This window comes from Papaver somniferum, chromosome 1 (assembly GCF_003573695.1).
Source record: "Papaver somniferum cultivar HN1 chromosome 1, ASM357369v1, whole genome shotgun sequence".
NCBI lineage: Eukaryota > Viridiplantae > Streptophyta > Magnoliopsida > Ranunculales > Papaveraceae > Papaver > Papaver somniferum.
In genome coordinates this window covers 247,146,366-247,168,729 of record NC_039358.1, presented here as the reverse complement: position 1 = coordinate 247,168,729, position 22,364 = coordinate 247,146,366, and the positions used below count along the sequence as shown (strand labels likewise).

At 37.8% G+C, this 22,364-nt stretch overlaps 5 protein-coding genes and 1 non-coding gene across 6 annotated transcripts; 1 reads left to right on the top strand and 5 right to left on the bottom strand.

Moving 5' to 3' along the window:
- Nucleotides 1–2,565: 2,565 nt before the first annotated feature.
- On the bottom strand, nt 2,566–3,813 carry LOC113276171 (basic 7S globulin-like). The gene has a single exon (XM_026525742.1). The coding sequence runs from the start codon at nt 3,811–3,813 to the stop codon at nt 2,566–2,568; it is 1,248 nt and encodes a 415-aa protein (XP_026381527.1).
- Nucleotides 3,814–6,511: 2,698 nt separating this feature from the next.
- On the bottom strand, nt 6,512–7,084 carry LOC113276163. Its single transcript, XM_026525734.1, has one exon. It carries the CDS (start codon nt 7,082–7,084, stop codon nt 6,512–6,514), a length of 573 nt encoding a protein of 190 aa, XP_026381519.1.
- Nucleotides 7,085–14,237: 7,153 nt separating this feature from the next.
- On the bottom strand, nt 14,238–15,254 carry LOC113276155. Its single transcript, XM_026525731.1, has 2 exons — nt 14,661–15,254; nt 14,238–14,372 (listed from the first exon to the last, which is right to left on the bottom strand). Exons 1-2 carry the CDS (start codon nt 15,252–15,254, stop codon nt 14,238–14,240), a joined length of 729 nt encoding a protein of 242 aa, XP_026381516.1.
- A 500-nt stretch (nt 15,255–15,754) lies between these two features.
- LOC113345319 lies at nt 15,755–15,920 on the top strand. Its single transcript, XR_003358068.1, has one exon. It is a non-coding gene; the product is annotated as a U1 spliceosomal RNA (small nuclear RNA).
- Nucleotides 15,921–16,471: 551 nt separating this feature from the next.
- LOC113276146 (basic 7S globulin-like) lies at nt 16,472–17,776 on the bottom strand. Its single transcript, XM_026525726.1, has one exon. The coding sequence runs from the start codon at nt 17,774–17,776 to the stop codon at nt 16,472–16,474; it is 1,305 nt and encodes a 434-aa protein (XP_026381511.1).
- A 1,601-nt stretch (nt 17,777–19,377) lies between these two features.
- On the bottom strand, nt 19,378–20,046 carry LOC113276140 (basic 7S globulin-like). The gene has a single exon (XM_026525720.1). It carries the CDS (start codon nt 20,044–20,046, stop codon nt 19,378–19,380), a length of 669 nt encoding a protein of 222 aa, XP_026381505.1.
- Nucleotides 20,047–22,364: the final 2,318 nt, after the last annotated feature.

The window sequence follows — 22,364 nt, the reverse complement described above, 5'->3', positions numbered from 1 at the left end:
TTGGCTATACGCGATGATCTTCGTTCATATTAGATGATCATTGCTTCGCATACATGATGAATGTGCGATATTTTACTCCTACAACTCGTAAATGATTCAATGATTTTAAATTATGGCTAGCCGTACTTAGAAAAGCTGTCCCACTTGAATTTTTAATTCAATGGTGTTGATGCAGCCCTATCCAAGGTGTTGATGAAGCCAAAACTTGATGTGTTTCTGAACTCGAGGAATCATTTGATGACTTATGAACAGATGAATCATCTGATGAATTACCAATTGAACCCTTTACCTTGAGTCCATCAAGTTGTATTGAATGAGAAGCTGATGAATTATGGTAGCACGTTGGATAATGGTCGATCTATTTGTTACTATGTCAGACCTTCTTATCAACTAGAATGACCTTGTATAAGCTATTTAGGTTTGTGTAAGTTTTTATTGTTCAGTTTAATTTCCATTTGTTTAAGTTTCTGTTGAAAGTCGCTCGCTCATTCTCCGGTGTCTATCTAAAAAAGCTGAAGTAACAAAAATCGAGGATGAATAAGTATCATGCTGCTATTGCGACGTGCGATGGTTGTCCATTTTTAGGTTCCATTTGAATTGTAATCTTGGTTTATAACTTGGTTATTTTTAGTAATTAAAATTTCATGAATAAGCGAGATTTTTTTTATAGCAAATGGATGTTGTTAATTAACTGTTCGAGTAGAGAACGGATCTGTGTATTTGACTTATGCAGTAATGCAGACACCACTTGGGTTGATAATCAAAGAGTGGACTATGTTCTAATTGGTTGATGCACTAATAATCAGCCATAGGACAATTTTCTAATTCGTTGATGCACATTAAATGCAAATAACACATGCATGTGAGCCTTATGAAATTTCGTTACTGGCAATTATAATCAACTCATGTACCATTAACAATTCCAAAACTTAATCTTGGGGTTTTCATCTTGTTTTAAATTTTTGAATCTAGGTTTTGATTCAATTTCATTTCTGATAAAATTAAATATTCAACAATTATCATGTTCACATCAAACGAATATCCAAACTTCAGTAATCTTTCCCTTTAATCTTTCATTTTTATTAATTTATAATGATCAAACTAAATTATTAGGACTTGAAAACCTTGTTCTGACTTGGAAACCTTGTTGGATTATCCAGTACCGAGGGGATATAAGCTTGAATTTATTATTTACATGCCATAGTATTAGGAAATAATATATGAGAGTCTATATTTAGGAGATATGCATATTAAGTTGTGAGAGTTATATTAGGAAAGTGTCTATGTTTAGAGTTTGATCTTAGTTAGGAAAGTACCTTGAGTGATCCTTATCAATGTAGAAACACGAACTAAGTTCGTAGCTGCTAGAGTTTCAAACAGAGAAGGAGTCTGTGGTCAAGACCAGGGACGTACCATTACTGCCCTAGATGGTCACAAGGCGCGTTTAAAAAAAAAAAAAAAAAAAAAAAAAAAAAAAAAAAAAAAAAAAAAAAAAAAAAAATTGTTGATCACGTTGGAGTTTCTCAAAAGCTTGAAGAGGTCCGATAAACTTGAAGGTTTCGCAAGTCATGATGTTACATTCGTCTTGTGCGAAATTCCGCTGCTCCGTAACTTGCTTCCTGTCAAGTCGTGTTCGTGTGCTGTTGACGTACCATATTGCTGCCCTAAACCTGCAGCCAAGATGGTCACAAGTTGAGGAACAGAAGAATAGAAATCGGTGGTTGCTGTCATATTCCGTTGATTGGTTGAGGTCAAGTTCGTGGAATTTTTGTCCAAGGTGGAACCAGACGGTGAAACTAGGGTTTGTGTCGATTGACTATGATCAATACGATGATGCTCTGATACCATGTTAAGGATCGAGCAAGAGAGAGGAGAGTATAAACGCGGAAGCATAAAAGACTACATTGATAATAATCTTGGTGTGTCAACTTTCATGGCTCAACAGCCTATTTATATTGTTCACAAACTTGACGACCACTCAAGGTACTTTCCTAACTAAGATCAAACTCTAAACATAGACATTTCCTAATATAACTCTCACAACTTAATGTGCATATCTCCTAAATATAGATTCTCATATATTATTTCCTAATACATAGGCTATGAACTATTAGAGAAGACACTCTGCTCTCCATTAAAGGTATATATGAAAGAATGTCTCAGTTCTTTCAGCTTGATGGTCGAATGGTGTAATGATATGGCCCTATCATTATATAAAAAAGTTTGATTTAATTGATCAATAATAGTGACATATCGGATCAAGATGAAGGCATCTTTAAAATAGAAGGTGCGTAGGAGGGAGAAGAGGCCAAGGAGATTATTTATTTTTTGGGTGCACAAAATTGGACTCGGAAGGCAGTAATAATTACTAGTAATATTTAACATTTACGAAGATACTTGGTACTCTTCACTTATGGAGAAAGAAACATCATGGTCCAAAGATGGATAATTTCTGCGTGCCGCTTGCATTTGCTTATCAAAGAAAATGCATGAAACATTACAACCCAATATATAAGGCAGACAGATTATCTGAAACTAGGATTGGAATGAAAAGAAAAACGAAATCTAGAACTCAGGAATATATTGTGGTTGCATGAATCCAAACCTTGATCTTGAAAGATCAAACTCTGCGAAACCCATCTGATGAGCACCGATAACAATAGAAGTCGAAGGGTTTGAACCTCCATCAAGAAAAGCCAAACAGACGACATAATCCGATTGATTCTTTATAAAAACTTTAATCAGATCCGTCTTAACAATATCCCATCGAATCTTAGGAAACACGAAAACGAGAGTTTGTGGTGATATTCGGATTCCCCAGTCCAGCCAAGCAGGTACAGTACCTGCTGTATAACAAGTGCTAAAAGGCGCAACCGCAGCAGCCTTGCTAATATTCTGGCCATGAGCCCATTCAGTGTGAACCTTAACAAACGCTTTATAGATTGATGACTCCAAAGTAGTATATGGAGTTTGAATGTCGATTTTGGTTCCTCCAGTTCCAGTTTCCTTGTTGATGGACAGCAACTTTTTGTCTATCGGTACAGTTTTACCGTGTATCTGGATCGATTTAAGATCAACGAAATAGTCTTCCTTATTTTTTGGGTTAACCAAAAATGGAGTGTAACCTAAAACTCTAGGATTTTTATCAATCTTCGTTGAAAATTCAAAATTAATGTAAGGACCACCGCCAAAATAAATATGATGTGTAAACCATCCTGAAAATTCAAGAGCAAATATGCGAGGTAATCGAAGTCCAACTGTAAATTGTGAAACTAGAGAAAGAGCAGATGAACGCCCAAGACCAGCTACTCCGTCAGCATCGTCAGAAATCCCACCTGAGATATTAGCAGTAGTTGCACAACCGAATGTAAACCTGCGAGGTGAACCAACTGGTATCCCATCCTCATCCTTGAAGTTAGATCTAACAGCTACAAGATCTGACACGAGCTCACCTTCGCCAACAGACTGAGTAACTGGGTTGCTTGTGTAAATGCTGCAAGCTTTTTTGGGAATACATGTATTGACTGGTTTGCTGGCAAGAGAGCATATAGATGACGTGCATTTGATGGATCGGATGGATGATGAATTGTAGTCTTTAAGGCATTGGATCCAGGGTAGTTTTCCCCCGAAATCAAGAACTAGTCTCAGTGTAGATTGAGGAGTTCCTTGGTTGATTTTGATCATATATTGTTGTGTTGATTGATCTCTCTCTAGATCGAAGTATATACTAGCAGGTCGACAGGTAGAACATGGAAGCTGAGAAACAAAGAAGATAAGAAAAAGAATTTGAATAATAGACCAAGTGTAAGCCATGATATTTATACGGAGATGATCGTATCTGATTTTGGTTATGATAAGCAAGCATATATCCGTTGTTATTTATAGACCAGTGCCGGTGTTTGTTGCGAACAACACTTCTTAATTGAAGTCAGTTTCCACTTGAGGTAGCATTTAAAGACGGAGAACGTGAAGTGAAGTTGAACAGGGAGAATCAATAGTGTGCACTGTATGTGACCGCATCAACTTACCACTTTCGCAACTTTTATACTACTCCTATATATATATAATTAGTAATTTCTCAATTTTGAAGAGAAGAAATTCGAAGCACATGGGTGACTTGGATATCTGTGAGCTCGATTGCGAATTTATCTCTAGTGGGCATTATTTCCTGATATCAGTTTGATTTTTTGTTTATTTTAAATTCGAAAATTACATGTGGGTTTATATAATCCAGTAATCCCCACTATTTAATGTTCTTGAAAAGAATGGATCTGTTGTAGGTGGATACAACTTGACGCACTAATTTAGAGATGATCTGAAGGTCGGGCAATTTTAGAGGTATGTCTTCTAAAGTTAAAGTTAGGAAACCCTGCATTTGTAAAAAAGTAACCATTGTCTTGGAATGTATCCGGTCATAACAATGTGTATAAATGGTCATATAAAATACCTAGTAGAAACACATCAACAGTCTTTTTTACTCTTCTAACGGCTTCGTATATTGTTCCATCCTATACGGTAACATATAAAATTGCTTATTCCTTCTCGAGATTTCAATCTCGTTAAATACCTGTTCTTCTAGTGTGCATGTTTGATTGTGCTCTTGGAAACGTTGGAGTACCATCGTAGCTGTGCAGGATCAACGATTCCCCAGATTTTGGCGCAACAATTTGTTCCAGAGCAAGGAGAATCTCTTGGATACGTGTATTCATATTGCAATAGAAGTGAAGTTATATTTCCGAAGATTGCTCGAGATAATTCCGATCTCAAAGGTTTTGTATTTTTTATCTATATTTGTTTGTTCGTGAACAATGGTTCATATTGATAAACCAAATGTTCTTATAGGTCCAGCAAAGTCCGCAAGTATAGATAAATAAACAAAAAAAGAAATACTTCACTAACATAGATCACAACTTAAGATAATAAGTTTACGAGAACCAGTAACTTTGGTTTGTGGAGAATAAATGTCATGGATGCTCTTGTTCATATTGACCCAAAGGAAGCTCTAGAAGGTCGGCCAGTGGAGGTGTCTAATAAAAAGTGGAACAATATGAATAAATTATTTTGCTCGCAGGTGTTTAAATGCGCTAATATGAGTTAATTTTAACCACAAGACTCATTTAAGGAGATCCGGAAAATGTTAGAGAAGGAATACTTGATGAAGAATGTGGACAATGACATATATTAAGAAACGTTTGTATTTCTATAACATGAAGAAAGTGGAAACTTTGATAGAGCTCCTAGGTTCATATATTAAACTTCTTACTAAATTGGTTAATGAAGGATAAGGAACAAGCTTTGTGTTGGATAAACTATCTTCCTTCAAGGTATGAATCCGTGGTTAATGCATGACATGGGTAAGTTGAGTTCCACTTAGGTTCATCGTATCAATGAGTAGTGAGGAGTTCAAAAAGATGAACCGTGAAGACTTTTCAAGTGAAGTTAACAATGATATGATTCTTGCAAGAGGTCAGTCGACATACAATATAAAAAAGACTGATGATCTTGGTAAAGGTAGATACATTTTAGGAGTAGAATGCGTCTACAGAAGAATGGGTGTGTTTGGTGCCATTACATGGGACATTCGGATAAGGATAGTAACAAGACTAAGACGGGAGAAAGAGATGACAGTAAGACGGAGGTGAACATTTCAACAACAAGTGAAGAATCATATGAGGCATCTAATTTCTCACTAATTGTTGCACCATCAACTTATGTCATGACAGATGGTACCTGGTGTTAGATAGCGGAGCAACATATATCATATAATTTCATATTGGGATTGGTTCTCAAACTTTGAAGATATTGATACATAAGTACGTAGGATAGAAAATTATAAATATAGGGTAATTATCATTGGTAGTGTTCGTATCAAGGTGCATGATGGTGTGGTTAGAGAGATGAAGGATGTAATATATGTACCTGCCATAAAGAAGAATCTGATTTCACTCAAAAATATAGAAGCCAAGAGATCCAAATTAATCACTGAAAATCGTGTTCTAAAGGTAATCCCCAGTAATCATGAAGGGAAAGCTTGATCATTGTTTGTACTACATGAATGGGAGTATAACTCGGTGGATGTGTCAATTTCTTAACACATCGAGAGTACATTTGCCGAGAAGAAAAAAACTATGACACATGAGACTTGCACAAACTGGTGAGAAGTTATTGTTTTTACCTCAAATAAAATTGTTATCGCCTCCCAAAAAGGTGTGGTGCAAAAATAAAAAAAGAAAAAAAAACCGTTCTTGGACAACCTCCCTTCAGACCTTTTGGGCCCTCTGGTCGGTGGGCCCAATTAATTTGATGTATAGTAGACGAGAAATGGGCATTGTTAGTTAATTTAACTTTCCATACATATGACATGTTTGGTTCGCCGTTCACGCAACCAATTTCTCGTTCATATGACCTACGTCTAGACATTGTACGAATAAGTATTCTCCGAAAGGTTCACACCCTAGTGATCACATAATTTTAACATTACAATAATTAGCCAACTGAAAACAGATTAAATCTATGACTCCGGATCCCAAAAGTTTGGTTGCACGAACCCAACCCGTGATCTTACAAGATCAAATTCTACAAATTCAATCTGACGAGCACCAATAACAAGGGAAGTCTTAAGGTTTGAACCTCCGTCGAGAAACTGCACACAGTGTGCAACGTCATTAACTTGGTATATATCCCACCAGGCGATATCCCATTGAATCTCGGGAAAGACGAAAGTGAGACTTGGTGGTGATATAGGATTTTTCCAATCAATCCAAGACGGCAGAGTGGATGACTTATAACAGGCACTAAAAGGCGCAACCGCAGAAACCATAGTAGCATTCCAGGTTTTAGCCAATTCATTATAAACTTCAACAACAGCTTTGTAGATCGACGTATCCAGAGTAGTATAAGGAGTTTGAATGTCGATTTTCGTTCCTCCGCTTCCTGTTTCCTTGTTGATGGAGAGCAACTTGGCATCTATCGGTACAGTTTCTCCGTGTACCACGATCGATTTCGATTTTAGATCAATAAAATATTCTTCTCTGCTCTTTGGGTTAATCAATAGTGGGGTGTATGTTAAAACTCTATGTTCCATAACCTCATCCGAAATGTCATAGTGAATGTAAGGACGACCACCTAAATAAATTCTAGTACTACTCCCTCCATATAATTCGATCGCAAATATGCAAGCGTGTCGAAATTGAAGTGTGAATTGTTAAACTAGAGAAAGAACAGATGAACGTCCAAGACCAGACACTCCTTTAGCACCTTCAGCAAGTCCACTCAAGGAGTTAGAATTTGTAAATCCAAATGCTAAGCGGCTTGGCGAAGGAACCTGTGCCATTCCGAAGCTGTCTGGGTTAGATGTAAGTGTCACAAGATCTGATACGACATCACCACTGGCGACAAACCCAGATACAGGGTTACTTGTGGAAGTTCCGCATGCTCTGGTATTAACACATATGTGAGAATAGCAACTGACTAGTTGAATCGATGATGAGTTGTAGTATCCCTTACGACAAGGAAACCAGAGTAATATTCCTCCAAGATCGAGAACTAGTTTTATGTCGGCTAGAGGAGTTCCTTGGTTCATTTTGATCAGATACTACACCGGCACGTTGAGGTGTCTGAGCATTAGAGAAAGAAAAAAAGACCAACATAAGATGAAGAAGAATAAACTGAAAAACCCAAGAAGAAAAGGGAGTATTGTTAAATTTGGTATAATAATTTGACGTGTTGTTCTCATTGATCAAACATATATTTATACAAGACCAATACTTGGGACTCAAGAAAATAAAACTCTTTCCTAAGACTGACTTGAGACCAGCGATTCAAGTCTCAAGATAGGAAAACAACCTAATGGGTCTCAGAATAGCAACTAACTATTCTGGTCTCAAGATACTGGACTGTCCACATGGATCCTAAAGAAAAGACCAGCTATATGGGTCTTAATACCCTCCCTCAAGACGGAGCATGTAGGTCACCAATGCCCATCTTGGACAAAAGACCATGAAACTGAGCTTTCCCTAAGGATTTGGTAAAAATATCCGCCAATTCCACTGTTGTAGGAGTGTAAGAGGGTGATATAATCTTCCTTATTATAGCATCCCTGACCAGATGACAGTCCACCTCTATATACTTGGTGCGTTCATGGAAAACTGGATTCTGAGCAATATATAATGTTGATTGGCTATCACAAAGAAGATTCATTCCTTGTGTATGATGAACTCCCAAATCTCCAAGTAATTGTTTTAACCATTTTAATTCACACGTAGCTGCCGGTATGGACCTTTACTCTGCTTCAGCTGAGCTACGAGTAACAGTATGTTGCTTCTTAGTCTTCCAAGACACCGGCGAATCTCCAAGAAGAACAAACCATCCTGTCAGAGAACGCCTAGTTAAAGGACAACTTGCCCAATCTGAGTCACACCAACCTTTTAAACTTAGACTAATATCAGAGCGCAACAAAATTCCTTGTCCAGGATTCTTCTTCAAATATCTAACCACTCAAAGAGCTGCTTCCCAATGCTGCAGTCTTGGTCGTTGCATAAACTGGGACAAAGTATGCACTAAGTAAGCAAGATCTGGTCTGGTGACTGAAAAATAAATCAGACGACCAACTAGTCTCCTATATTCCTCCACATCATTGAGTAAATCACCTTTTGCCAAAGAAAGACGATGATTCGTTTCCATTGGAAACTCTGCAGGTTTTGCACCTAATAAACTTGTTTCCATGATAATATCCAACGCATATTTCCTCTGGCATATGTAGAAACCACGTTTACTACGAGCCACTTCCAAACCTAGAAAGTATTTTAATCTTCCCAAATCTTTCATCTTAAAGCATTGACCCAAGTATGTCTTAAAATTTTTAAGCGCAACTAGATCATTACCTGCAATAATCAAATCATCAACATACACCAACACATTAAGTTGCATCTTACCCTTGATCATAGTAAAGAGAGAATAGTCTGAGTATGATTGACGAAAACCATAATTCTTCAACGCTGCTGACAATTTTGCAAACCAACATCGAGGAGCTTGTTTTAGACCATACAATGATTTCTTCATCCTACACACCATATTAGGGTTACCCTTGGAAAAAACCGGTGGTATCTTCATATACACCTCTTCCTCCAAATGTCCATGAAGAAATGCATTATGTACATCCATCTGATGCACTTCCCACTGTTTAATTGCTGCAACAACTAGAAACATACGAACAATTGTCATCTTTGCCACAGGTGCAAACGTCTCATTGTAATCCAATCCTTCAACTTGATGATTTCCAAAGATTACTAGTCTTTCCTTTAGTCGTACCAACTATCCATTTTCATCATACTTTTCTGTGTAAATCCACTTGCTTCCTAGTGCCTTCTTTCCCGGTGGAAATTCTCTTAATTTCCACGTTCCTTGTTCTTCTAGGGCTCTTATTTCTTCCGCCATTGCTTTCCTCAATCCTGGATGCTTCATTGCTTCTCTGAAACTGCTAGGCTCCGACTTCGCAGTTATAGCTGCAAGATAATTTTTATGCACTGTAGAAAACCTATGACAACTAACATAATATGTCAAAGGATAAGGTGTACCTGAGGAAGATGATTGTGCAGATTGAGTGTGGGGTGGACGATTTTTTCTTACTGTGTGCCTCACAAAATCCTTGAGCCTGCTAGAAGGAATCTTCTGACGCTTTCCTTTACCCATCTCACCAAGATCATCTTTTGATCCCACTTCAGCCATGGCATCATTACTTGCAGCCACATTCTCTTTAGGATGTTCTTGAGCGACTTCTTGTAATTCTTCAATTTCACAAGCAGTCTCATCTAGTGATTCATCATTTCTCGGCACTAGTTCTTCTTCTTCCCTTTCTTCATCATCACTCCAACACACATCATTACTTGGATGAACACTTTCAACTGACTTATCAGATATACTAGTTCTATAAGGGAACTGATGCTCATAAAATTATACATCCCTTGACACCAAAAACTGTTTTGTGTCTAAATCATATACTTTCCACGCCTTCTTACCAAAAGGATTTCCAAGGAATACACACCTCCTACCTCTACTTGTGAACTTATCTCCTTTACTACTTTGATTATGTGCATAGCATAAACATCCAAACACTTTCAACTGATTATATGAAGGATACTTCCCAAACAGAATTTCATATGGAGTTTATTGTTTAGAATCGGTGTAGGCGTACGATTAATCAAGTATGCTGCAGTCAGTGCACATTCTCCCCAAAACCGTATTGGCAAACTTGCTTGAAATCTCAAAGCTCTTGCCACATTCATTATATGTTGGTGTTTTCTCTCAACTCTTCCATTCTGTTGAGGTGTACCCACACACAATGTCTCAAAAACTATCCCATCAGTATTAAAATAGCCACGCAATGCATTAAACTCAGTTCCATTATCACTTCTAACAATTTTGATTTCTTTGTTGAACTGACGTATTATTAGAGCAACAAAGTTACGAAATATTGATTCAACCTCAGTTTTGCTTTGAAGCAAATAAATCCACACACCTCTTGAAAAATCATCTACTATTGTCAGAAAATATTGAGCTCCACAGGAGGAATGTATATTATAAGGACCCCATAAATCTATATGAACCAACTCAAAAATACAATTTGATTTACTCAAACTATTAGCAAAACTACTTCTATGATGTTTTGCTCGCGGAAAAATATCACAAGCATAATTATTCTTCTTTATTAACCTACTCACACCTTGTAACTTTTGTAAAACTTTCTCTAAAGGATGTCCCTTACGTCGATGCCACAGCTCATATGTATTGTCACCTACTGCCATAACTTCAACTTGAGGCACACCACAGAAAATATATAGTCCACCTTGTCTCGCATCCACTCCAATCATCTTCCTCGTCAACCGGTCCTGTATAAGACATAAATTGTTAGTACATTGTATATTACATCTCATCTCATCAATAAGTTGTGTAACTGAAATTAAGTTACAGGTTATCTGAGGTACATAAAGCACGTTATCCAGTTTCAAACCACCAGGAAGAATAACATTTCATATTTTCTCAGAGTGCGCATATTTGCCATCCGGAAGTCCAACTGAACATGCGCATATTTTACACGTGACATGATTAGTTGCTCCTGTGTCTACAATCCAGGATATTTTATTCTTGTTACCTTGTAGATGAGAACTGGACTTTCTTGAATTCAAAAATTCAAGCACCTGTTGAACCTGTGCTGCTGTAACTCCCACTAGGCCTGAAGCATCAGCTGAAGACGCGCTACTAAACTGGTTCGCTGATGATACATGCAGGTTGTGTGCATGGATAGTGTTGCTACCTTTTCCTCTGCCTCCTCTTCCGTTTGTAGACCCGGCACCAGCACTGCCTCTCCCACCTTTCCTACCTCCTCTGCCATATCTTGTTCTATTCTTTGTTCTTTCTCCCCACCATTCAAGGTATCCAATAATCTTAAAAAAGCCCTCGTCGGAGTGCCCTTGTCTGCTGCAATGTTTGCAGTATTTGGTAAGATCATAAGCGCTGTTGAGCTGACGTTGATCAGATTGCACTTTGAATGTCATTATATTTTCTTGTACATCTGTAGACACACCTCCATATCCAATTCTCAGACGTTCTGAGTTGACAATTGTTTGATATGCCACATCTATTGACAGAAGTGGATCCCTAGCTAGTAGTTGTTCACGCAAAGAACTGTATACAGAATCCAGGCCAATCAAAAAATAATGCAAGAAATCTTCTTCTCTTAACGTACTTACCTGAGTTGCAATATTACAAGTGCACTGTCCGCACTTGCACTAGAGTATCTTCATATAGGTCACCATCTCATCCCATATTTTGTTCAATCTTCCATAATACACAGCAACTCCCTCCGTTTTCTTTTGTTTGCAATCACTCAGTGACGCTTTTAGCTGGCATATCCTTGTTTCACTCACAACACAGAACCTTCTCTTCAAGTGTGTCCACAACAAACTTGCATTATCATAATCTCCCAAAGTTGATCTAACCGCTGATTCTAACGTATTACTAATCCAAGAAACAAGCATTGAGTGAACCGCAATCCACTCTTCCAACTGATCTGGTTCTACGGGTTCTTTGATGGTTCCATCAAAAAAACCAAACTTTCTCTTGGCTATCAACGACCTCCTCATGGCTCTAGCCCATTCATCATAATTAGTTTCTTTTAGAACAATTGGTGTAATGATGATTCCCGGACCATCACTAGATCCCAGATGATATACTGGGTTCTTCTTCTGCATATCATACTCCACCTTTTTCCCTTTAGATGATTCTTCATCACCCATCTTTTTAGGGTTTGAACGAGTTTAGGTTTTAGGTTTTCAACTCGCTCTTGATGCCATGTTAAATTTGGTATAATAATTTGACGTGTTGTTCTCATTGATCAAACATATATTTATACAAGACCAATACTTGGGCTCAAGAAAATAAAACTCTTTCCTAAGACAGACTTGAGACAAACGATTCAGGTCTCAAGATAGGAAACCGACCTAATGGGTCTCAGAAACTATTCGGGTCTCAAGATACTGGACTGCTCACATGGATCCTATTGAAAAGACCAGCTATATGGGTCTTAATAAGTATCCATTGGGATTATTTGGAATGAAGATGTCGATAATAATTGTAACTTGACATGGATTTTATTTATAGAGTGCCCGGTGCCGGTAAGTCAGATTTCAAAGTTTGACCGATCAGGAAAAAAAAAGTCTGAACAAGCAAGGTATTGCAAATGGGTGTTGTTAAATGTTAATGGTTGAGTAGAGAATGGATCTGTGTTTTTGAACAATGGAGACACCCACTTGGATTGGTAATCAAAGAGTGGACAATGTGCTGATTGGTTGATGGAAACAACACATGCGAGCCCTACAAAAATTGCATTACTTGTAATAATTATCAATTCTTGCTGGTAATCTACGCTCTTCTCTGCTGCATGGCCTTATCACCTTGCTCCAAATTTACTAGAGAGACACCGCGTCACACGGCGGTAATCTTGTCTCTCGGTTGGTCAGATGATGGTAAGTTTGAACGAGAGAGTAGACGCCAAGAGTTCTACTACTTGAAAAAGAGAAGATTTTTTATTAATACCTTTATCATGGAGAAACAAGTTTTTTATTCAAATATTTATTGTGAACAAGCTCTCTTAATTGTTTTTCATTGTGAATGTTTAAAAAATTAGTCTCGACAAATGTTAAAGATGCAAAAGGAAAACAACCTCGATTACCTAAAAGATGTTGAATAAGCGTCCTCGACAAATGTTAAAGATGATGCTGAACAAAGCTCCTCGAAAAGAAGTGTCCTTCATCATGTCAAGGCTTCCAGAAGAAATCATAGTTCATATTCTTCCAATGTTACCCGTAAAATCGATCTTAAGATTCAGGTGTGTATGCAAACCTGGTGTAATAGTTTATTCAAAGACCCTAAGTTTGTTAAATTGCATCTTAATCATGCCATTGAAAACAATAAGTTTATGACACTTTTAACAACAAGCCATGTCCCCAGGTACTCGGTTCCTAGTTTGTACTGCTTCTCAGCAGCACATAGTAATGAGTCTGTTGTTGAGATAGAATCACCATTCTCAATAGAGGAAAATTTTTATTGTACTTATGGTTCCTGTAACGGTTTAATTTGATCCAATATTGGAGGGTTGATGAGTAAGAAGAAATGGAAGGTAATTTAGAAACAAAGAACAAAAGAACAAGAAACTGAATAATAGACGAAGAATAAGAAGATCACGAATTGTGGTACTATGCTGATGAAAATTACTAACTGGGCATTGGTTTGATTTATACAAGTGCCGGTGCAATGCAGATTACTACTCCGGATGCTGACTGAACTTCTATTACGTCTTGCCTCGTTGATCGCCTTGTAGATCATTTGTAAAGACGATAGTTTCTAATTAATAGATGGAGAAATTGTTGGAAAGTTAAACCAAGATATGGTGATTTGGTTCGTGGGTCAACAAGTATTGTTGACACAGTGCATGGATCAACAAGTATTGTTGACAAGTCAGGGTGGACCAACATACGTTGTTGACACACTGTCAATTTGGAAGTCGAAGCACCAAAAAACAACGAAAGCAAACCAGAGGGTGGAAAAGCCAATACCCAAAACAATCCAAACAACAGAAAGTTATAATCAACAACCCAACTTTTGCAGACACACCAAGATCTACAAGTTTAAACTACTTATGCTTCCTTCAAGCATATCTTTGACCTTTACCCATATTCTCATTAGGAAGATTTCCATTCCATTGGGAGCTTTAAGAGCTTTTTCTCAGTTCTTTTGCTCGCTTTCTCTTCAATAGCCATGTAATGAGTATCCTTGTCAGGTTTTATATCTGAGAACCCATCACTATCATCCTCACACTATTCAACAGTAAATTGATATTTATCATGAGTGGTGGGATCATTCGCATTGCTCACCAATATGAAGGTGTTATTAGTATTCACCTTGGCAAAATTATCACTGATCCTAGAAACATTGTTCTTGCTTTTTACAACATTCCAAGTTGTGTTTTCATCTGGAACAGAGATCTTGGAGCTGTTATCCTTCACACTATTGTTCCCAGCAGAAACCTTTCTACTATCTATTGGAAATCGACTTTAAGATTTGAAAAGAAAATCACTGAGCATTATGAAATGGTTGTGCTTTACCTCTTTCTCTACCTTCTGCACTACAGCTGGCTCGGAAGGAGCTTTTCCAGGAGATTTTGTTGCAGAAGCTGAAGCTGAGCACTTCACCTTTTGCATTGTTGCATCATAACTCCTTTTACAATTGCCATTTCCATTTCCTTGTTTCCCCAGAGACTTAGAGGAATGAGAAACTGATGCTTTTGCAACCACTTCTAACTTCTTAAAACCCGCACTTGTAACTTTGGACTTCTTCTCAAAGCAACACTTGACATTTGTCCCCTTATCCGGTGCTGATAGCTCAACACCTGAGGAGTCCTTTGCAGCAGTAGACTTTAAATCAGCACCACTCACTGTTCTTTTCCCCTTTTCCCCAATAACACTCTCTATCAACAAAATTTCATCTACCTTGAAATTATTGTTGACACTATTACAAACCAATTTCATAGACTCAACAATTCTCTCAGAATTCTGCTCCCCATCATCCTTTCCTTTAATCACTTTCTTGGGTGTCCATCTAGCCTTCCGTTTTCTAGTGCACTCCTTATTCGAAGGACCAAAAACCAAACAACTAGTGCATTTGGATGGTTTCCACTGATACTCAATAGGGATATCCATTGAATCCTTCCATCAATTACTAGTGGAATGCTAGAGGGATAAGTAAAATCAACATCAATCTCTACACAAATTCTAGCATAAGCTAGTCTAGTTTGTTTGATAGTGCAGTCATCTGCTAGCAAGGGTTTACCTAGATAACTTGCAATTAAGGTTAGACCTTCTAAATCCCACATGTGCAGTGGAACACCATTAATTATTACCCAGATTGGCACTTATTTAATGTGAGTGAGGGATTTTTCAATGAACTGGGTCCAGTGTCTCAAATAGAAGAGTTTCTTTGAGATTTGAAATGATCTAGTCTCCAGAACTAAGTTCCTATCTTCATCATCTAAGAATTCAAATATGAAAGAAGAATCTCCATGCAAATACTTACCTTCTTTTTGAATTTCCAAAGTTTGCTCACAGCAACTTGAACCGCTGAGAAGGATAATCTTTGACCAACAAAGAAACCAACAACCAAGTTCTCACATCTGTTAATCGACACAGGATACAATAGAACCATACTTACCGAGACTGGTCTATGGATGATCCGAAGGTCCATTGGCTTAGGTTAGCGACCTCCATTGCACAGTTAAGAGAGGTGCTCTCCTAAGAGCTCCCCATTGAGGGAGAGTGTCTATGGTCATTACTTGTTCCAGGGAGGGTACATGTTTCTGTGGCACTACCCAATTGAACTGTTCAAAGTGTTGTTACATTAGGAAGGCCATTCCCTTAGAGACATAATTGAGTAAACGTTGTAAGCTTGGAAGCCCATTAATTATTCCTCCTTTAGTAGGCAAGTCCTGAATGAAATTGCCATCACTAGTAATTTCCATTTAAATCTGAGTTGCAGTGTAAAGAATTAGTCGACCTACATAGGACATGATGAAAAACAATACACAAAAAATGTTGTGTATAGCTAGCAATTCAGCTTAGCAAATGATCCACACAGCCGTGCGGTAAGCGCAAATTGAACTATTCTTTCTCCTTTTACTAAAGAATACCGTGCCAATATACTAAAGAATACCGTGCCGATAGGATATACTTTCTTTCTTTTGGTTTTCTTGTTGGCGTTGGCATATATTTCCTGTAAATGTGACTCCCGCTTTTGTATATATTCTTCTTCCATCAAAAAAAAGTAAACGGGATATTGATGCAAAACAATACAAACCATACAGTATTAGATTTTATTACATGAAAGTAAACAGAACAGCAAATACAGAAAGAAAAAGTACCAATTAACAACCAACACATTCTTTAAGATTTGGTTCCTCGAACCCCAATCTCGATCTTGAAATATCAAACTCTAGGAATCCTATCTGACGTGCACCTATAACAATGGAAGTGATAGGATTTAAACCACCATCAACAAAGGCTACACATGCAACACCCTCCTCAGCTATGACTAGATCGAAAAAAGAGATGTTCCAAACACTTGTGGGAAAGACGAAAGATACACTAGGTGCCACATTATTTACAACAGATGGCCCTCGAATAATAATGGTTGATGAGTCATAACACACAGTAAAAGGCGCAACCGGAGCAACAATAGTAATGTTGGGAAAATCCATCAATTCAGCATTAGCAATATTCAGGCGATCAACCCATTCAGTATGAGCTTTAATGAAGGCCTTGTAGATTGACGTCTCCAAAGTAGTATAAGGAACTCCAATGTCGATTTTCGTTCCTCCCATCCCAGTTGTGTCGTCAATGGACAACAAATTTTCGTCTATTGGTACAGTTTCACCATGTACCTGGATCGATTTAACATCGACGAAATATTCATCCTTTCTTTTTGGGTTAATCAAGAGTGGTGTGTAAGTTAAAACTCTATCAGCCAAATCCGAAATGCCCCATAAATAATGAATGTAAGGTCCGCCTCCAAAATAAATCTTACCGCTTCTTTCAAGTACTTTTTCATCAGTAATACCATCATGTAAATCCACAGCAAATATATTTGGGAATTGAAAACCATCAGCAAATTGTGAAGGTAGAGAAAGAGCCGATGAACGCCCAAGACCAGCAGCTCCTTTAGAGGATGTAGCAAATCCACTTAAGATATTACTATTAGCTGCACAACCAAATGCAAAACTACGACTTGAAAGAACCGGTGTCGCCTGGCTATCAGGATTTGATGTAACAGACACAATATCTGAAATGAGCTCACCTTGTCCTATAGACCGAGTTACGGGGTTTCTTAAATTAATGCTACATGTTTCGCTCTCAGGCTCAGCACATGTACCAACTGGTTTTTCTGCTTGGGAGCAGATGGGTGAGGTGCAGATAATTGGCTCAACAGATGATGAATCGTATCCCTCATGACAATTAAACCAGGGTAATTCCCCAGCAAGATCGACTACTAGTTTTACTTCCACTTGTGGAGTTCCTAGGTTGACTTTGACAATATATTGAAGTGTTGCTGGATCTCTCTCAAGGTCGATGATTATACCGGCGTTTGTAGGTGTCTGAGCATTCGAGAAAGAAATAAAGACGAACAGATGAAGAAGAAAATGAACAACAGGAGAAGATAACGGAGCAGCCATGGGATTTGAAGAGAAGAAGATTATATTATATTCTGTAACTAGACATGGATTTTATTTATAGATGGCTGGCTTCTAAGTAATTAGTCAACTTAAAATTTTGTCCTTTTTTTTTTCTTGATTCTAGAATAAAAAATCAGAACAAGCAATCTAGCTATGAATGACTAATGGGTGTCGTTGATTGATTTCGACTTTTAGTTTTTAAAAATAATTGTAAAGAGGCCACTTCACGTATGTTGTTTGCCTCTTCTGAACGTGGTGACTCCTGGTAATCATGCACCCAATGATTTGCCCCTATATATCCCCGATATTTAGGTTATCTGGATGCAAGTCGTAACACAAGTAGTGTCCACCATAGCATGGCTCAGTACATTGATCAGTACAATAGATTGGACAACAAAAGGGAAACCTTGATTTTACTTCTAAAGAAGTCCACATAAGATGCGGATCAGAATCTGCGTATTGTTGACGAAAAACAATCTATTGTAAAAGATAGATCATTTTTTTCTTTTTTGAACAGATAGATTAGAAACGACATCTGTTATGTCAACCACGAGAAAGGGATATTAAAATGAATGGAATTGAGATATGTATATATGGAGATGGGAACGTTGATCATGAATGAGATATTCAAAGAATGGAACGTTGATTTAGCCGCACGTACATTGCGCTACACTCTACTACCTTATCCCTATTACATCACAGACAAATCACCAAACCAAAACCTATCCCTATGACATCACAGAGAAATCACCAAACCAAAACCAAAGTTTTTCTCCGGTAGCAAATACCGGGTAGACTAGAGAAAAATCTCATAAATGTTTGACATAGATTTTACGCCGGCCGGCCTGTCTTGCGTCGCACAACCCATACTAGAGAAAAACTCATAAATGTTGGACATAGATTTTACGCTTGCATCGCACAACCCATACTATGGTGGACAAATGAAAATGAAATCACATAGAAATCACCATAGAAATGAAAATGAAAAAACAAAGCTGCACCAGCCGCGAACCGAACCCCTGTCTGTAGGGTGGCAGGGTACTATTCTACCACTAAACCACTAGTGCTGGACATTCTGAATTCCCATTTTCACTTTAATTGTAGCATGTAGAAAACCAAATACTCCTCGATGAATTAGCCAAAAGTATTCAACAGCTTATTGTCATGTCTTCCGTAGCAATACTGTTTCATTCTAGAGCTTCTTTTCCTTGGATATTCGTATCGCTCATGTTCAACTATGCTTAATTTTGCTGCATTGCGAGGCGACCAGATGGAAACATAAATATGGTCATTATGGCAGGGATCCACACGACACATTCAGCATGGATTGTTTTCCTTTGTGTACCTAAACAAAATTTCTTTAATGAAAATTTGAACTATTTGCTTTAATTGCATTCAACTTCCTAAACTTGATATACTACAGAATCCAGCTTCTCATAACCACACATGTCGCCTTTCATGCGAAGGCCCAGCAACCCAGAAGTTTTTAGTAAATGGGATGTGAAAGTGTTAACCATGGTTTTATTGATGCAGACAATACTAATCAATACAGATTTTATTACCGTAAGTGAACAAAACAACAAAGGAAGTAAAGATAACAATCAACCGTTTACAGATTCTTTAAGATTTGGTTCTTCAAACCCCAATCTGGATCCTGAAATATCAAACTCTAGGAATCCTATCTGCCTTGCACCAATAACAATGGAAGTCTTAGGATTTAAGCCACCATCAACAAAGGCCACACAGGCGACACCCTCCTTAGCTATGACAAGATCGAAAAAGGAGATGTTCCATACACTCGTGGGAAGAACGAAAGACACACTAGGTGCAACATTATTTACAACAGATGGCCCTCCAAGAATAATGGTGGCCGCGTCATAACAGGTGGTAAAAGGTGCAACCGGTGCAACCATGGTAATGTTGGGGAAATCCATCAACACAGCATTAGCAGTGTTCAAGCGATCGACCCATTCGGTATGAGCCTTAATAAAGGCCTTGTAGATTGATGTCTGCAGAGTAGTAAAAGGAATTCGAATGTCGATTTTTGTTCCACCAATTCCAGTTATCTTGTTGATGGACAGCAATTTTTTCTTTATCGGTACAGTTTCACCATGTACCTTGATCGATTTTAGGTTGACGAAATATTCATCCTTACTTTTTGGGTTAACCAAGAGTGGAGTGTAAGTTAAAACTCTATCAGCTAAATCCGAAATACCCGTAAGGTCCGCCTCCAAAATAAATCTTACCTTTTGTTTCAAGTACTTTTTCATCTGTAATACTGTCGTGTAAATTCACAGCAAATATGTTTGGGAACCGAAAACCAGCATCAAATTGTGAAGGTAGAGAAAGAGCCGATGAACGCCCAAGACCAGCCACTCCTTTAGAAGCCTTAGCAAGTCCACTCAAGATATTACTTGCAGCTGCGCAAGCGAATGTAAATCTGCGATTTGAAGGAACTGGTGTCTCTTGGCTGTCAGGGTTAGGTTTAACAGTCACGATATCTGAAATGAGCTCACCTTTGCCAACAGACCGAGTTACTGGGTTTTTTATGTAAATGCTACATGTTTTTTATAAGGGTTGGGACATGTGTTGACTGGTTTTCTGCCTTAGAGCATTGAGACGACGCGCAACCGATTGGTCGGTATGATGATGAATTGTATCTGTTAGAATAGGGCGTCCAACTCAAAATCAATTAGGAATGAGTGGAGAGGTCCTAAGAGATTATAAACCGCAGGGTCTTAGATTGCCCATACAATGTGGGATTAATAATCTCAACACGCCCCTTCACGTGTAGCCTCGTTGGGTCTAACACGTGGATAATAAATCGGGTGACGCGGAATAAGACGCGGTCAATGACTCGTCACAAATATAACCTGGCTATGATACCATGTTAGAATACGGGCATCAAACTCAAAATCAATTGACAATGAATGGATAGACCCTAAACAATTATAAACCGCAGGATCTTAGATTGTCCATACAAAAGCAAACCATGGTAATTTTCCTCCAAGATCGACAACTAGTTTTACTTCGCGTCGAGGAGTTCCTTGGTTGATTGTGACCATATATTGGAGAGTTGATGGATCTCTTTCAAGATCGAAGATTATTCCAGCGTTTTTAGGTGTTTGAGCACTAGAGAAAGAGATAATGATGAACGGAAGAAGAAGAAGAAAATGAACAAGAGAAGAAGATAAAGAAGTAGCCATGGGATTTGAAAAGAAGATGAGATGATGATAAAAACATATTAGACATGAGTTTCATTTATAGAGGCCTGTAAATTAGTCAACTTAAATTACTGTACTTTTACATTCCTTGTTAGATGACTAATCTGTGGTTTGACACGATATGACGTGGAGATACTTTGACAGTTGGATTTAAAATTTGCCCTGCGTATATATATCGGAGATATAAGTTACCTTAACGCACGTAGTAATGCAAGTGGCATCACCATAGCACGACACTTTAGTTTTGTTTGGTTTACGCCAGCTTGACGCTTTCATTTGGTTAGAGTAATTAATCCAATAGTGTCAATACTATAATAAATTGTAGTACAAAAGATTAATTAGTCTGCTTCCATGATCTCGACTTGACAACAAAAGGACAGTATCTCAATGTTTCTTCAATCAAAGTCCATATTGGACGAGCAAAATACATATATAGATTGCAATAATTATGAGTTGATCAATCCACATCCACAATTTGCAAGCTGTCATCGAAGAAGATCATTCCTTGCTTATGAGGTTCCCCTCATAAGCAAAGCAAAAGAAATTGGAGTGTGATTACAAACAGATAGGCTAGAAACGTCATCTCTGATGTCAACATCTCGAAAGGGATATTAAAATGAATGGAACTGAGATAGATACGAACGCATTGGATGAAGAAGGGAAGTGTTGGTCAATGAGATATTCAAAGAGTGGAGCGTTGATTTAGCCGCACGGACCTACGAACACTCTACCCCATAAGAGCGACCACAGTGCGACCACAGTGGTGCGAGAATAACCAAAGACCAAAGACTAAAAAAAGATCAAATTTGAGTTTAGGACGTCGTGTAGCGTAGTGGTAGACGATTATATTTAGTCGAGCGAACGTATAATGTTCGTTTGATTGTGGAGCGTAGATAAAGATTACGCCCAATTAAGACGTTGATAAAGATTACGCCCAATTTCCAGAGCACTATTAATACCACATGATAGAACTGAAGTAAATCGACATTGAATAATATTTATATATACCATTAATTATGGTCACATGATCCAGATCAAAGTAAATCTCCATCAATTTGTATTCAAATTATCTCTAGTACATTGTTTTTTTTTTTTTTTTTTTTGAAGCATCTCTAGTACATTGTGATCCCGTGAGAACAGGATTTGATTCCATTACTTCCATTTTTAAATATTATTTATATTGATTTTATTTTTCAGTTGACATTTTCTAATATTATTTTTCCTGCTGAGTTTTCTTTCAAGTCCCTATATTTTGTTTTGGAGCATACAAGTTCCTATTTAACTAGCTTAGGACTGATCTCAACTCTGCACCTGTTGAGAACTTGAGATATCTATTTTTAATATCAAGGCATGTGACTTATAGT

Bases quoted from the DNA above. Each gene is read 5' to 3' on its own strand.
- LOC113276171 (XM_026525742.1), bottom strand. From the start codon at position 3,813: ATGGCTTACACTTGGTCTATTATTCAAATTCTTTTTCTTATCTTCTTT.
- LOC113276163 (XM_026525734.1), bottom strand. From the start codon at position 7,084: ATGGAACATAGAGTTTTAACATACACCCCACTATTGATTAACCCAAAG.
- LOC113276155 (XM_026525731.1), bottom strand. From the start codon at position 15,254: ATGGATATCCCTATTGAGTATCAGTGGAAACCATCCAAATGCACTAGT. The intron at 14,373-14,660 runs GTAAAGCACAAC...ACTGTTGAATAG, and splicing joins TGCAGAAGGTAGAGAAAGAG to TGTGAGGATGATAGTGATGG.
- LOC113276146 (XM_026525726.1), bottom strand. From the start codon at position 17,776: ATGGCTGCTCCGTTATCTTCTCCTGTTGTTCATTTTCTTCTTCATCTG.
- LOC113276140 (XM_026525720.1), bottom strand. From the start codon at position 20,046: ATGAAAAAGTACTTGAAACAAAAGGTAAGATTTATTTTGGAGGCGGAC.